The sequence below is a fragment of the Tenrec ecaudatus genome, chromosome 1 (assembly GCF_050624435.1).
Source record: "Tenrec ecaudatus isolate mTenEca1 chromosome 1, mTenEca1.hap1, whole genome shotgun sequence".
Classification (NCBI taxonomy): domain Eukaryota; kingdom Metazoa; phylum Chordata; class Mammalia; order Afrosoricida; family Tenrecidae; genus Tenrec; species Tenrec ecaudatus.
Genome location: NC_134530.1, coordinates 84,573,304 through 84,589,052, shown reverse-complemented (window position 1 = coordinate 84,589,052; position 15,749 = coordinate 84,573,304). Strand labels below are relative to the sequence as shown.

At 41.9% G+C, this 15,749-nt stretch overlaps 1 protein-coding gene across 5 annotated transcripts in view; it reads left to right on the top strand.

Annotated features, from left to right (window-relative positions):
- Window positions 1-15,749, top strand: part of OMA1 (OMA1 zinc metallopeptidase) — an 82,865-nt gene that overhangs the window by 46,170 nt on the left and 20,946 nt on the right. For all 5 annotated transcript variants that reach the window (XM_075556785.1, XM_075556749.1, XM_075556775.1 and 2 more), the window contains one exon: window positions 13,549-13,698. In XM_075556785.1, coding sequence (XP_075412900.1) covers window positions 13,549-13,698 — 150 coding nt within the window. The remainder of the gene's footprint in view (window positions 1-13,548; window positions 13,699-15,749) is intronic.

Genomic DNA, 15,749 nt, shown 5'->3' with positions numbered 1-15,749 from the left:
GTTAAGCAGAGGCACTTTTATCTTAATATGTAAGCAGATGTCTCAGTTCCTTTTGGAATATTTTACATTTTGTCTGTTGGGCTGATTAATTTCCTCTATATCTGCATATCAAATATTACTTCAAAAATTGCCTTCAGCTGTGTTTCTTAGAGATTAAATAAGGAAATAGTCTCTTGTATTTTGATTAGTACTTTTAGGTTAAAGAAATGCCAGATAAATACACTTTTGATAAGTATATTGTTGTTATTAGGTGCCGTCAAATTGGTTCCAACTAATTGGCAATGTGAGGTGCAACAGAGAGAAACACTGCCCATCTGTGCGCCTCCCCATTGCTGCGCTTGAACCCTTGTCTAAGCCCTGTGCCAGTCCATCCTGTTGAGAGTGCCTCTTGTTCACTGACCCTCTGCTAAGCATGATGTCCTGCTTCAGGGACTGTCTGCAGCATGTGACACAACACCATCCTCTCTGCTGTATACTGCTTGTAGGACAAATTTGTTAATTCTTGGTATATTTAATATCTTCTTCCAACACCATTATCTATCTATCTATTAAAAAGGCTAAAAACTATTTCATTTTCAGGGAAATATACGATGCATATTAACATAAACAAAATGTAAAACAAAACAACCCAAATCATCAATGTGTGGCCCCCATCCCAGGGGGACGGACAGCAGAAAAGTGGGTGAACTGAGACAGCAGCTGGTACAAAACATGATTAAAAAAAGGGAAAAAGGGGGGAATGGGGGAACGAAGGGTAAAATCAGGAGCTCATGCCAGGGTCTCAAGTAGAAAGAAAATGTTTTGAAAATATGATGGCAACAGATGTACAGATGTGTTTGACCAAGTGGATATTTGTATGGTTTGTGGTAAGAGCCCCCAATAAAATAAAATTAAAAACAAAAACTCAAACCCAAACCCTAGAAGCAGGCCAAGACAGCATGTCCTGTGGGCCACAGAGTCCCAGCCGAGTGATAAAGAAACCTGGGCAGTGGTAGAGCTGGGGCTCTTCCCCAGGGACGCTGCACTATTTGTGAGGAGATCAGTTTCTTTAAAAATAATTGTTGTTAAAAATGTCAGCAACAGGGAGATAGCTTAGCACCTGTTAGTCCTAGAGCAGTGGTTCTCAACCCTTTCACAGGCGTTGCCCTATTCATCACAGTAGCAAAATGACAGCTATGAAGTAGCAACAAAAATAATGTTATGGTTGGGGGGTCACCGCAACATGAACAGTATTAAAGGGTCGTGGCATTGCGAACGTTGAGAACCGTTATCCTAGAGGCTTTTAGCCTTTCCCTGACCACTGAAGCTGACACTCTTCTTACAGACCTCCCTGCGAGGGGTCAAGCAGATGCCAATTCCCAGGGGACATGGTCTGTCCACACCCAGCCATGCAGCGCACACCCCCATGGCTTGGGGACTGCCACACACACCTGCCTTCTGCAGAAACCTGCCTCCCCACAGATCTCTTGGCACTTAAGCCCACCACCCATACTGTGTCCTGGATGCAAGAGTTCAGGAATTGGCTCCGTGTATCCTTTTCTCCCCCCAAAGTTCTCAAGACGATGCCTGTATTTTATGCTCCTAGAAAGGGGGAAAGGTGTCCATGGCGAAGCTTGCCCTTGACTCCCAGGGCATGTCGGAGTCAGGCTGGGCACACTGGCAGCATCATTATTTAAAGACAGTCATTTCTTTGGTCTTTTCCTGTTCATTGCCTCGCTTTCTCGTGACTGTGAGTCGATTGTTGTAGGTTAGAGGCGTCTCAAAGTAACATTTTAAAGAGACTTTTTTTGCACTGGAAGAAGAAAGCCATAGCTTTCTAGTCCCAGAAAGAATTAGTCCCAGAAACCCACAGGGGGAGTTCTACCCTGTCTTATAGGGTCACCATGAGGCAGAATTAAGCAGAGTTTCATTTTTTGCAGCAGAGTTGCTTCATGCAATACGCTGTTTTATTTCTAGACTGCTGCTTCTGTGGTGTTGATGATGGATCTAAGTAAAACGAAACCCTTAACAACCACAATCTTTTCTCCGTATATATGATAATGTTAGTTATTAGTCCAGATGTGAATGTTTGTTTTGTTGAGTAAATATATATATATATATATATATGTATATGTGTGTGTGTGTGTGTGTGTGTATGCCTGTAGCCTTTGATTTCAATCACTAAGTGCTTCAGGTCCTCTTGGCTTTTAGCAAGCAATGTTGTGTCACCTGTGTACCCCCCATATAGTGAGATGATTCATGAACTTGTGAATTATATTGAATATTTATTTTTCAATTTTTTCGGTCAGATTAGTTGTATGTTTACAATATCTTATGACTTTGGTTACAATTCTATTGTCTTTTTAAAAAATCATTTTATTGGGGGCTCTTACAACTCTTAGCACAATCCATACATCCATCCATTTGTCAAGTAACATTGTACATTTGTTGCCATCCTCGTTCTCAAAATATTTGCTTTCTACTTGAGCCCTTGGTATCAGCCCCTCATTTTTTCCTTCTTCCTCCCCATCCCTTTCCTTGATCATTTAGAAATTATTATTTTGTCATGTCTTACACTGTCTGACATCTCCCTTCACCCACTTTTCTATTGTCTGACCCCCAGGGAGGGGGTTATATGTACATCCTTGTAATTGGTTTCTCCTTTCTACTCCACCCTCCCAGTATCGCCACTCTCACCACTGGTCCTGAAGGGATCATCTGTCCTGGATTCTCTGTGTTTCCACTTCCTATCTGTACCAGTGTACATGCTCTGGTTTAGCTGGATTTTTAAGGTAGAATTGGGATCATGAAAGTGGGGGGAGGAAGCATTTAAGAACTAGAGGAAAGCTGCATGTTTTATAGTTGCTACACTGCACCCTAACTGCCTCCTCTCCTCCCTGAGACCTTTCTGCAAGGGGATGTCCAGTTGCCTGCAGATGGGCTTTGGGTCCCTGCTCTGCACTTCCCCTCATTCACAATGATATGATTTTTTTGTTCTTTGGTGCATGATAATGAAACCTCATAATCACACAGGCTAGTGTGATTCTTCCATGTGGACTTTGTTGCTTTTGAGACAGATGGCCACTTGTTTACCTTCAAGCCTTTCAGACCCCAGAAGCTATATCTTTTGATAGCTGGGCACCATCAGCTTTCTTCACCACATTTGCTTATGTACCCATTTGTCTTCAGCAATCGTGTTGGAAAGGTGAGCATCATGGAATGCACCGAGGGATTACTTGAGTAGAGACCCAATCTGCTACCTTAATACTGAACTTATAAATATATGCACGTAGATCTATTTCCCCATCATCATATATAAATATACTTACGTATGTACATGCCTGTATTTAGACCTCTATAAATGCCTTTTACCTCCTAGTTCTTTCCTCTATTTCCTTTTACTTACCTCTTGTCCCACTGTCTTGCTCAGCCTTTATTTGAGTTTCAGTAATTCCTCTCAGTTATATTGCCCTTGATCAAGCCCTACCAGGCCTCTTACACCTGTCTTGCCACCGATTTGTTGTTCCCTTGTCCCTGGGTTTGTTAACACCACTTCATTTCCCCCACCTCCTCTCCCATGTCCCCTTAGAACCATTGGTCCTGTTGTTTTCTCCTCCAGATTGTTTATCCCACCTATCTTATTTAGATAGACCTGCAGAGAAAATAATATACACAAAAACAAGACAGAGCAAAACAAAGCAACAAAACAAAACAACAACAAAAAAAACCAATGACAAAAAGAAGAAAGCCTTTAAATAGGTTCAAGGTCTGTTTGTTGACCTTTAGGAGTGTTTTCTGGTAGGACTAGTCTGATGGGGTACACACTGGCTGCAAAGTCTATTTTTGGTGCTCCCTCGAGACTTTCTTGCCCTGCTCCCCTTGCTGTTCTGTTGCACGTCCTTAGTGTTTTTGCTTTGATGTGGAGAAGTCAGATCGGGTATAATTTTCACTGTGTCTCCAGTGTTGTTCCCCGTAGGGCTATGTATGGGTCAGTGAGGGATGTCGTGTCTCATAGTGGAGCCGGCCAAAAGGTCCTCTCTGTGCATTGGCTGCTCTGAGAAGAGTTATCATCCTCAAGGCTTGGTGGGCCAGGAAGTGCTCCACTCTCCCTTCCTCCCCCTTCATTTGCTTCGGTGTGCTCTGATCAGACATGGCCCTCTTCCTGAGCTGTTGCTTCAGTGCTGTCTTCTGAAGTAAATTCTTCTAGGGGGAGGGGTGGCTGTCCATGTAGTTCGATTAGGGTTGATCTTTCAGACCTCTCTACTGGTTCCCTGCTTCATGCCAGTATGTTGCATTCACATCTTGGAGCACCAGGTTGAAGTCTGGTCCCTCTTTCCCTGTGGAGATACAAACTGTACTCTTCCCTTGGGTAGGTTACTGCCCTGTTCCCCTGCTACCCATTTTATTGTTTCTCCTCTCCCCCTTTTTAGTTGGCTACCATATGTATCCCTGATTGGGTCTGGCCCCTGCCATACTAACTGGACCTCCTCCCAGGAATGTTTGTATGTAGTAGTTTTATTCCTCCCCCCCTTTTTAAGCTTACCTCAGACTCATGTTATATTTGTCCTTTTGTACTTAGCTTACTTTGCTTAGCATAATTTCCTGCAGTTTTTCCTATGCGGCGATGTGCTTCATGCATTCATCACTGCTTTTTAGCAATGCGTAGTCTCCGTTGTATGTATGCACCACAGTTTTTTTTTTAACATTTTATTAGGGGCTCATACAACTCTTATCACAATCCATACATATACATACATCAATTGTATAAAGCACATCTACACATTCCCTTCCCGAATCATTTTCAAAGCATTTGCTCTGCACTTATGCCCTTTGCATCAGGCCCTCTTTTTTTTCCCCCTCCCTCCCCACTCCCCCTTCCCTCATGAGCCCTTGATAATTTATAGATTGTTATTTTGTCATATCTTGCCCTATCCGGAGTCTCCCTTCCCCTCCTTCTCTGCTGTCCATCTCCCAGGGAGGAGGTCACACGTGGACCCCTGTAATCAGTTCCCCCTTTCCAACCCGCTCACCCTCCACTCTCCCAGCATTGCCCCTCACACCCTTGGTCCTGAAGGTATCATCCACCCTGGATTCCCTGTGCCTCCAGCCCCCAATCTACAATACTCTGCTAGCTTCCAAAAAGGAAAAAAAAACCAATAGCCCACTTGAAAGGTGGGCAAAGGACTTGAACAGAAATTTTACAGGGACAGAAATCCGAATGGCCAGCAAACATGAGAAAATGTTCCCGATCTTTAGCCATAAGAGAAATGCAAATTAAAACAACAATGAGGTACCACCTGACACCCTCAAAGGTAGCCCAATTCAAAAAATCAGAAAGCAACAAGTGTTGGAGAGGCTGTGGGGTGGCTCCACAGTTTTTTAATCCATTCGTCTGTTGATGGAAATTTGGGTTGTTTCCAACTCCTTGCAATTGTGAACCTTGCTGCTGTGAACACTGGCGCACAGATGTCTGGCCGTGGTTCGTTTCTTGCCTCTTTTGAGTATATGCCCAGTAGGGGGATTGCTGGGTCGTATGGTAGCTCAATTTCCATCCGTTTTAGATATCGCCAAATCGATTTCCATAGTGGCTATACATACCTTCAGGTACACCAGCTTTGAATGAGAGTTCATATCTCCCCACAGCCCCTCCAACACTTGTTACTTTCTGATATTTTGAATTGGGCTCTCTTTGAAGGTGTTAGGTGGTATCACATTGTTGTTTTAATTTGCATTTCTCTTATGGCTAAAGATTGGGAACATTTTCTCACATGTTTGTTGGCCATTTGGATTTCTGTTTGTTGTGCGAAACATTTTCAGGTCATTTGCCAACCACCTCAGTGGATAATTTTTTTTTTCTTTTTGGAAGCTAGAAGAGTATTGTAGATTTTAGTAATAAGGCCTTTGTCTGATGTGTCATTGCTCAAGATGGTCTCCCAGTTTGTGGGCTCCCTTATTACTCTCTTGGTGAATTCTTTCGATGTACACAGGTGTTTCATCTTCAGTATATCCCACTTGTCAATTTGTGATTCCTCTATATTTGTGTCCTTCACTATTTCTTGTAGCCTATGTATTCCCTGCACTAAAGTTCTTATGTTTGTCCCAATTCCGTCAATGATGACCCTAATAGTTTGAGGTTTTACCTCGAGGTCTGTTCTTCACCTTGAGTTTAGTCTTGTGCTTGGAGTGAGAACAATGGTCTTGCTTAATTTTTCTGCAGGTAGATACCCAATTTTTCCAGCACCAATTGTTGAAGAGGGCATCTGTTTACCATTTAATATTTTTGGGCCCTTATCAATGATCAGTTGTCTGTATGCTGATGTTTTTATTTCTGGATTTTCAATCCTTTTCTATTGGTCTGAGTATCTGTCATTATACCAGTACCATGCGGTTTTGACCACTGCAACTATATTATATGTGCTAAAGTCACGTGAAGCAAACCCTCTCACTGTGTCCTTGTTCGTGAGGAATTCTCTGCTACTTCTGGGCTTCTTCCCTCTCCATGTGAAGTTGGTAATCAGTTTTCCCATTTCTTTGAAGAAATTTGAGGGTAATTATATTGGGATTGCATTAAACTTACCCAGTGCCTTGGTCAGAATTGACATCTTTACTATATTGAGTCTTCCAATCCATGAGCATGGGATATTCTTCCATTTGTTGAGATCACTCTTGGTTTCTTGTAATAATGTTCTGTAGTTTTTCTCATATAAACCTTTTGTTCTTTTAGTCAGGTATATCCCTAGATATTTCTGTTTGTGCTTGGCTATTGTGAAGGGTAACACCTTTTTAATCTCCTCTTTTGTGGTCTTATCTGATGTGTATAGCAGTCCGATAGACTTCTGTTTGTTGATCTTTTATCCTGCCACTCTGTCATATTCTTTTATTGCTTCCAGTACTCCCTTGTGGAGCTTTTGGGATTTTCCATATACAGAATTATATCATCTGCAAATGATAATAGCTTCACCTCTTCCTTCCCCAGATGAGTACTTTTGATGTCCGTTTTTTTGCCTTATGCTGTTAGCTAAAACCTCCAGTACCATGTTAAATAAGAGTGGGGACAAGGGGCATCCTTGTCTGGTCCCCTTTTTCAGTGGGATTGTTTTCTTCTTTTCTCCATTGACTACCACGTTGGCTATTGGTTTTTCATATATAACTTGCATTATCTTGAGGATTTTTCCTTCCATTCCTATCTTCTTGAGTGCCTTAAACAGGAATTGGTGTTGGATGTTGTCGAATGCTTTTTCTGCATCTATCAATATTATCATGTGGTTCTTAGTTTTTCATGTCAATGTGGTGAATGACACTAATGGTCTTTTGTATGTCCAACCATCCCTGCATCCCTGGTATGAATCCCGTTTAGTCATGGTGAATTGATTTTTTTATATGCTTTTGTAGTCTATTGGCCAGTATTTTGTTAAGGATTTTTGCTTCATTGTTCATTAGAGGTATTGGTTTGTAGTTCTCAATTTTTGTGGGATCCTTGCTTCTTGCTTTAGGTATCAGAGTTATACTAACTTCATAGAAAGAGTTCAGGAATTTCCGGTTTTTTTCCATGTTCTGGAAGAGTTTGTGTAGGCTTTGTGTCAGTTCTTCCCTGAATGCTTGGAAGAATTCTACGGTGAAGCCATCTGGTCCAGAGGAGTTTTTTGTTTGTAATCCCTTGATAACCTTGTCTATTTCTTCTATTGCTGTGGGTGTGTTAGATTCTTGACATCCATTGGGGAGAGTCTAAGGAGGGATTGTTTTTCTAAGAATCTGTCCATGTCTTCCAAGTTGTTGAATTCATTGTAGTACAGGCCTTGGTAGTACTGTGTAATTATCCTTTTGATTCGTTTAGAGTCTGTTGTAATGTCCCCTGTTTCATCCTTCATCCTTGCTATTGAAATTTGTTCCCTCCTTTCTTTGGTTAAGTTTGTCAGCAGTCTGTCAATTCTGTTTATCCTTTCAAAGAACCAACTTTTAGCAGCATTAATTTATTCCATAGTTTCCTTTCTCTCTCCTGAATCTCAGCCCTGATTTTTATTATTACTTTTCATTTGCTATTAGTAGTATTGTCTTGTTCACTCTGTTCTAGTTGCTGTAAATTTTGTGCCAGCATAGCTATCATGAGTCTCTCTTCCTTTTCAATGTATGCATGCATTGCTATGAAACTTCCTTTGATAACTGCCTTTGCAGTGTCCCATAAATTTTGGTCCATCGTGTTCTCATTCTCATTGGTTTCTAGAAATTTCCTAATTTAATCTCCGATCTGGGCTAGTACACACACCTTTTGCAATAGAGAGTTATTCATTCTCCAATTGTTTGATTTCCCCCCCCCCCCCGTCCCCCTATTAATCTTCCTTTTGTTGATTTCAGCCTTATAGCACAGTGGTCATAGAGAGAGGTCTGTATGATATCAATGTGCTTAAATTTTTGCAGATTTACCTTTTGCCGCAGCATGTGGTCTCTCTCTGAATATGTGCCATGCGGGCTTGAAAAGAATGTGCATTTATTTTTCATTTGGATGAAAAGCTCTGTAAATATCTATCAGGTCAAATTGTCTAATTGTAGTGTTTAGATATCTAGCCTCCTTATTTAATTTCTTTCTGTGATCTATCTTTCTCAGAGAGTGGTGTATTTAATTCACCTACTATAGTTGTTGAGGCTGCGATTTCTTTTTTCGTATTTTGGAGCGTTTGGTTGACGTATTCAGCGGGTCTATCGTTCGGGAAATATATGTTTAAAATTTTTAGTGGTTATTTGTCTTCTGTTTCCCTGGGCATTATTAGTGCCCTCCTTATCTCTTTTTATGGCTTGTACTTTGAGATCAATTTTATCCAAGATTAGGATTGCAACCCTTGCTTCTTCTTCTTTTTTAAATTGCTGTTTGCTTCATATGATTTCTGCCAGCCTTTTATTCTCAGCCTATTTTTGTCTGTAGCCTTGAGATGTGTCTCCTGTAGACAGCAGATTGATGGGTTGTGTTTTCTAAGCCAGTCTGCTAGCCTCGATCTTTTAATGCCTGAGTTCAGCCTGTTGATATTCAGTGTTATTATCTCCATCTGTGGACTCTGTGATGTCATCTTATACCTTTTGTGTTGGGTGTTTTCCTGTCTCCCTTTCTTATCAGTGTGTTGTGCATGTGTGTGTGGTTCATTCTTGACTTCTTTCCATTCTGAAGCCAATGCTATCTTGGGGGCTGTTTTCTTTTGTTGCCCTTGGGTCGTTCTATGTGGCAGTCTCTTACTTATGCTCGGTGAGTGCTGTTCTGCTCATACTGGGTCGGTAAGAATCTTTTGTAGGGCTGGGTTTCTTCTAATGTATTCTTTGAGTTTTTCCTTGTCTGGGAAGACTCTTTTCCATTTATCTTGATTGGTAATTTGGCTGGGCAGAGTATTCTTGAGTTTGTGTTATTTTCCTTCAATTTTTGGAATATGTTACTCAACTCTCTCTTTTGCTTCATAGTGTCCACTGATAGGTCTGATTATATTCTTATTTGGGAATCTTTATATGTGATTGCTTGTTTTACCCTAGCTGCTCTGATGATTTTCTCCTTTTCCTCAAAGTTGGATAGTTTAACTATTTTGTGCCTTGGTGGCTTCTTGGGATTCAGTCTAGTAGGTGGTCTTTCAGCCTCCTAAATGGTTGCCTGGTTTTCATTCATTAAACTGGGAATGTTTTCCTCCAAGAATTCTCTCACTGTTGTTGCAGATGACTTGTTATGTCTTCCTCCGGTAATCCAATATATCTGATGTTCCTATTCATAGCATCAGATATAGCTCTTGGGTTTTCTTCAGATTCTCTGATGATCTTTTTCTATTTTTGTTAGCATTTGTTAAAGTCTGCTTGGCTGTCCTCAAATCACTAATGTGGTTCTCTGCCTCCAGTTGATTCTCGAAGTCTGAGTCTACTACTGTGTTTCTTATCTCGTTCCTAAGCTCTTGAATTTCCCTTTGGTGTATGGTCTTTATCTCCTCTATCATTTCATACTTTTTCTGTATTGTTTCCCTCATATTCTGTATGACTCCAAGCAGCATTCTGAAAATTTGTTTCTGTGGCAGCTCTATGTCTGCTTCTTCTTTGCAGGTCATTAGATTCAGGACATCTTCTGCCTTTGCCTCTTGATTCTCCTGTGGTTTTTTTGTGTTGCTGTTGTTGTTGAGGTCATTGCTGCTGATTCCTGTTTGTATTGCGTTGTTTTAGAGGAGTCAGGTGCTATTTTCCAGGGAATCGAAGAGCACTGGCTCTCTGTGGGAGACTTGTAGGAATGCTTCTTTGAACTGCCTGCAGCTAATTTCACTGTGGAATTGGTCTACCATTTTATCTTACTTTGGCTTCGTTCTTTCCCTAGTCAACCAGTATTCTGTTACTTGGGGGGCAAGTTGGATGGTCCTCTCAGGGGACACTGGTTGGGTTTTTGTGGACCCAAGAGGATGTTGCTGTACTGGGTGATCTTACAAGAAGCCGTGATGGTGTGGTCCATGGCAGCTTGGGGTGCCACAGAGGGCATGCAGGGATGCCCGCTGAAACAGAAGTGCCACAGAAGGCTGTTGGGTTGCCCACTTTGGTGTAGAGCACTGAGAATGGTGGGTGGAATTGCTGTGGTGATGTAGATTGCTGCGTAGGTTGGGCAGAGGTTCCTGCAGCAGCATGGAGTGTTGGCCAAACTGCCTTAGGCTGTGTGAACACCGCAAGCGGGAGGAAGTTCCCTCCATCATGTGGGACCACAGAGGATGGATAGAAGCTTCCCCAGCCACGCAGACAGGCTTTCCCCTAAAGGAGGTGGATGGGATTTTCCCAGCCACATGTTAAGCACTGCAGAAAGCAGGTGAGCAGGATTTCCCCGGGATGAAGGCGGGTGGGATTTTCCCCCGAAGAAGTTGGGTGGGATATCCCCTGGTGGAGGGTGGCCGAGCTTTCCCCAGGCTCAGGTTACACTGCAGACAGTGAAGCTCTCCCTACTTGGTGGAGGGCAGGTATAAATGCCCTAGGCTAAGGGGAGTGGTCTGGAGGTCAGCAGTGGCATGTCAAAGGTGAAGAGAAAAAGACAAGGAAAAAAACCAGAAATAAGCCCAATGAGACTATAAGGGGATAGAGAGAAGAGAGGAAACAAAAGTCACAATATAGCTGAGCCATCCCTGACCATGGAGCTGGAGAGGTTTAATTCCTGTCCTGAGGCGGTGGCAAACTGCCTGTGTTGAAATAAAGTCCCTGCCTCATCTCCAAATGATCCTGGCCTCAGCCGAGACAGTGGCGGGACTAAGGTCAAACCCTAGCCAGCCTCCACAGTGGTATGCTCAAAGCCCCCAGCTCCTCAAAACCTAGTGGATCTTTACCTACTTAGCGTTATGATGCTCTCCTGTGACCCGGCAGTGTGGAAGTGGAATTTCCCTCTTGATAGCTCTCTTAGGCTGACTTCTGTAGAGTCCCTCTGGTATGTGTTAATCAGTTGCCATCTACCCAGAATTCCATTGTTAATTTTTATTTTTATGAATTACTTTAAAGAGGATACCTCCCATTTTTGTTTCTGTATATATTTGTTATTATGTGAATGTTTCAGTCTGCTAATGAGCAACATATTCCTTCCTGTGGGTGCTTAAAGTTTGTGAAATAGGATAAACAGCTTTGGCTTCTTTTCAAATCATAGTACCTTACTTTCAGTCAAGTACTACATACATTATATGGTTTTCATAATGCACAATCCATGTGCAATACTTGATTAGCACACTTTAGTATTTTTTCTCATTTTGATGATTTTGGTTTATTTTTTTCCTTTGGCCAGTGAACTTAATATGGAGTGTTTTGTTGAAGTGAGTGGAAGCTTGGTTCCCAGCAGCCTACCTTTGAGTGTCTAAAGCAGCTCTTCTTCCAGCAGGATGCCTTCCCAGCTCTGCAAAGCTCTTTCCTCAGTGCCTGAAGAAATCATTCCTTCCACCCAGCAGACAGTCCTGCCAAGGAGGCCAGCCCCAGCCCGGGAACTGCATGGGCTGTTGGGGCCCCTTATGTGGTTGAGGCTTGCCCTGCCTTAATGTAGCTGGTAGTGTAGTGGGTTAGGCATTGGGCTGCTAACCAAAATGTCAGCAGTTCCAAACCACCAGCTACTCTGCAGGAGAAAGATGAGGCTTTCTGCTCCTGTAAAGAGTTACAACCATAGAAACCCACAGAAGCAGTTCTACCCTGCCCTGTTGGGCCACTCGGACCCAGAATTGACTTGATAACAGTGAATTTGGTTTTTTGGTTTGTCTAGCTTGCTGGCTGGCCAGCCACTGCTGTCAGGCTGTTTGATTCTTCTGCCCACATGGATGCTGAGGGGCAGGCACAGAGGGCCACAGAAGTTCCTGCCTCAGTTGGGCGTGTCGGGTCCCCTGGTCAGTTCACAGAATCAGGACTGTGCGTTTGCACCCAATGGCGGCCCCACTTCCTATGGGCCAGGCATTACCATTTCCCCACAAACTTTTTGTAGCCCCTTTGGGTTTTGCTTTAGATGTCCAATACAATTTACTTCAATTTCATATTTTCCCAACATTTGGAAATGCTTTAATGGTATTTATTAAGAAAAGATGTAGCATGAAAGCTGACTAGTATCAGCAAATTTACTCTGTTTACCTTTTGTTAAACAGTATTAAAGCTCTTTGATAGCATATTTCTATCAATTCATTATATTCCTTCTTAATACTTTAATCAGAAGCGAAATAGTTGGGAAATAAAATTCTAGTCACTTTGTATAGAAACTAGATTAGCTTAAAACCTATAAATAAGTTAAGTAGACTTGTTTATTAAACCATCTTATATGTGACTTGAACTAATTAGGTATGTTTTAATTTCATTTAGAAGTAAAAGTCTTGCTCCTTCTCTCTCATCCAACACCCTACACATCCATAGTCAATATCTTATGGATTAGTGTTCCAGAAATATTCTATGCATGTACAAATATATGAGTGTGGGTGTAAGTACGAGTGTGTATGTGAAATTGTACGCACATATACACAAGACATAGCTTATATTATCTTTTTAAAAGCTAATACTTTCATGAGGGATTGTGAATCACTATAAAATAGATTTCATAGAATGTATATTGGGGAAAAGTAAATAAATTGATGTATTTATTACAGTATAGCTATCTTTTTCCCCTGTATGTTTCTTTTGAGTCCTCTCCTTAATTTTTCTGGTGATACAGACCAAGAGTATACTTTCTTCAGTGCAGTTTGCTAATAGATTAGGTTTTAATGCTGTACATTTATGAAGATGTATTGTTGTTAAGTGCTTTGGAGTTAGGTCCACACCACAGCAACCCCGTGTGCAGCAGGATGAAACGTATTTTTAATGTTATTAATGAGTAGTAACATAAAGGAGTTCTGAGCGGGGCAAATGGTTAACCTTTCCCGCCCTCCAACTAGAAGGTTGGAGTTTCGAATCCATCCGGTGGTATCATGGAAGAAAGACCTGATTTGCTTCTAAAAACTCGGTCCCTGAAAACCCAATGGAGCAGAATGCTGACAAGGGTCAGAATCTACTACTTAATAGCATAAAGGTAAACTTTCAAGACCTGCTCACGACTGTACTCACTTTGTGCTGTTATTAATTTGACTTTAGGCATGTGTGGACGTCAGAGCGAGTTCAGTATTTTGGCAGCAGATGGAGTTTGCAGATCGGCTCCTTGGTCACCCCCGCTTGCCAGAATGGTTATCCACTCACCCTTCCCATGGAAGCCGAGCTGAGCACTTGGACAGACTTATACCTCAGGTGAGCTTGCACCGTAGCAGGTAAGAAGTTGCCCTACTGTATAATTTCTTTTAATTCTGTTCTCTTTTGGGCATAGAAAGAGCTCTAGTCTGTCAGCTACTTTGATGGTTATAATTATGAATGACCAGTTCTCAGAGGGTTTGACTGGAACATCAAACTGGTGCTTGTCCTCCAGTTTTGGGGAATCCATTGCTGTGAATTGCTAGCTTTACCCAGTAGTAAAGGCTTTACCCCGTTTATACATAACTTTAATTTTTAGCAGATTTGATGAAAGTATAAAGCTTCTTGTTGCCTTCTTTGTTAAGGAAAGTGCTGGAAATTGTGATTAATATGTTGAGGAAAAAACAAAGAATGCCTGTCATTTCCCCCCCAACATATTGATCATAATTTAATATTTTCTTAGTAAATAAGTTTATTGTTAAAAATACCAGTGAGGGTACATATGAGGGCTGGAGGTACAGGGAATCCAGGGTGGATGATACCTTCAGGACCAAGGGTGTGAGGGGCGATGCTGGGAGAGTGGTGGGTGAGTGGGTTGGAAAGGGGGAACTGATTACAAGGATCCACATGTGACCTCTTCCCTGGGAGAGGGACGGCAGAGAAGTAGGGGAAGGGAGACTCCGGATAGGGCAAGATATGACAAAATAACGAGGTATAAATTACCAAGGGCACATGAGGGAGGGGGGAAAAGGGTGGGAGGGGAAAAAAAAAGAGGACCTGATGCAAGGGGCTTAAGTGGAGAGCAAATGCCTTGAGAATGATTGGGGCAGGGAATGTATGGATGTGCTTTATACAATTGATGTATATATATGTATGGATGGTGATAAGAGTTGTATGAGTCCCTAATAAAATGTAAAAAAAGAAAAGAGGAGAAAAAAATGATTAGGGCAAAGACCGTACAGATGTGCTTTATACAATTGATGTATGTATATGTATGAACTGTGATAAGAATTGTATGAGCCCCTGATAAATTGTTAAAATAATAAAAAAATAAAAAATAAATACCAGTGAGCTGTGTAAAATATATGGGTTAAATGGGTCTTAGTCCATGTAGGGATGCTTGAATTAATTTTCTTAGAACATACCCCTTCATTTTAGTTTCCTTGACTGTTTATTTCTTTATTAAGAATAAGTGAAGCATGTACTATCTGGTTCTTTTTTTTTTTAGAATTCATTAATGGAGGCAGCTTTCTGCTAAGTTGCTAAGTCATTTCCTCAATGTACTGAAAATCTTTGATTTGCTAATGTCATTCCAAACTTTTGTGGTGGCTTCCAACTCAGTACTAAGGTGATACCAGGTACCGTCCATGATCTCAGTAGCATTGAATTTGCCAGCTGGTTATACAGGGAGAATGTTCCTTAGCAGTTCCAGAACTGATACTGGGCTATTTGGTAAAGGATTGCATAACATACCAGGCATAATTGTAGAAGTGTATTTTCAAATAGCTTCAAATAAATCGTGGTTCCTGATATTAGCAGAGTATTAGATAAGTATAAGGTTGTTATTTACAGAAGAAGTGAGAAAATCGTATGGAATCCAGGTCTCACCTCCTCTGGCCACCAAGGGAGAGGGTCAATGCAATTCCATACCGGCTCAAGTCCAATGATTAGGAGGCAGCAGTTGAGACACGCCTCCACCTGCCATCCTCTTTTACCCTCTTCTGACACCAGCTATCCCTCCCACCGAACTCTCTTCCTCTGCTGGGTTTGATAGTCTACTGCAGTGGCTACATAGACCTCAGAGTCAGTACCACAAGTATGAGGTTTACTTGGGAAGGTAACCATTGCAAAATGTTAAGAGTACAGTTATTTTGCCCACAGTGCCACCTCTCAGCCATGCTGGCAGGTGTGTCTGTCTGGGCCTTGGCCTCCCTATGTCAGGAAGCCCACCTGCTACTCTGTCTCATTCTCAGCAGCGGTCCTCTGCTCTGTCTGGTGGGCTCAGCCTGGCATGGTCCCGGGTGCCTCTGCTGCCTCCCCCATTTCAGGCAGGAATCTCACACTTGTTCCACCGAGGCATCTTCTTTTTATTCTTTTTAATATTTTTATTG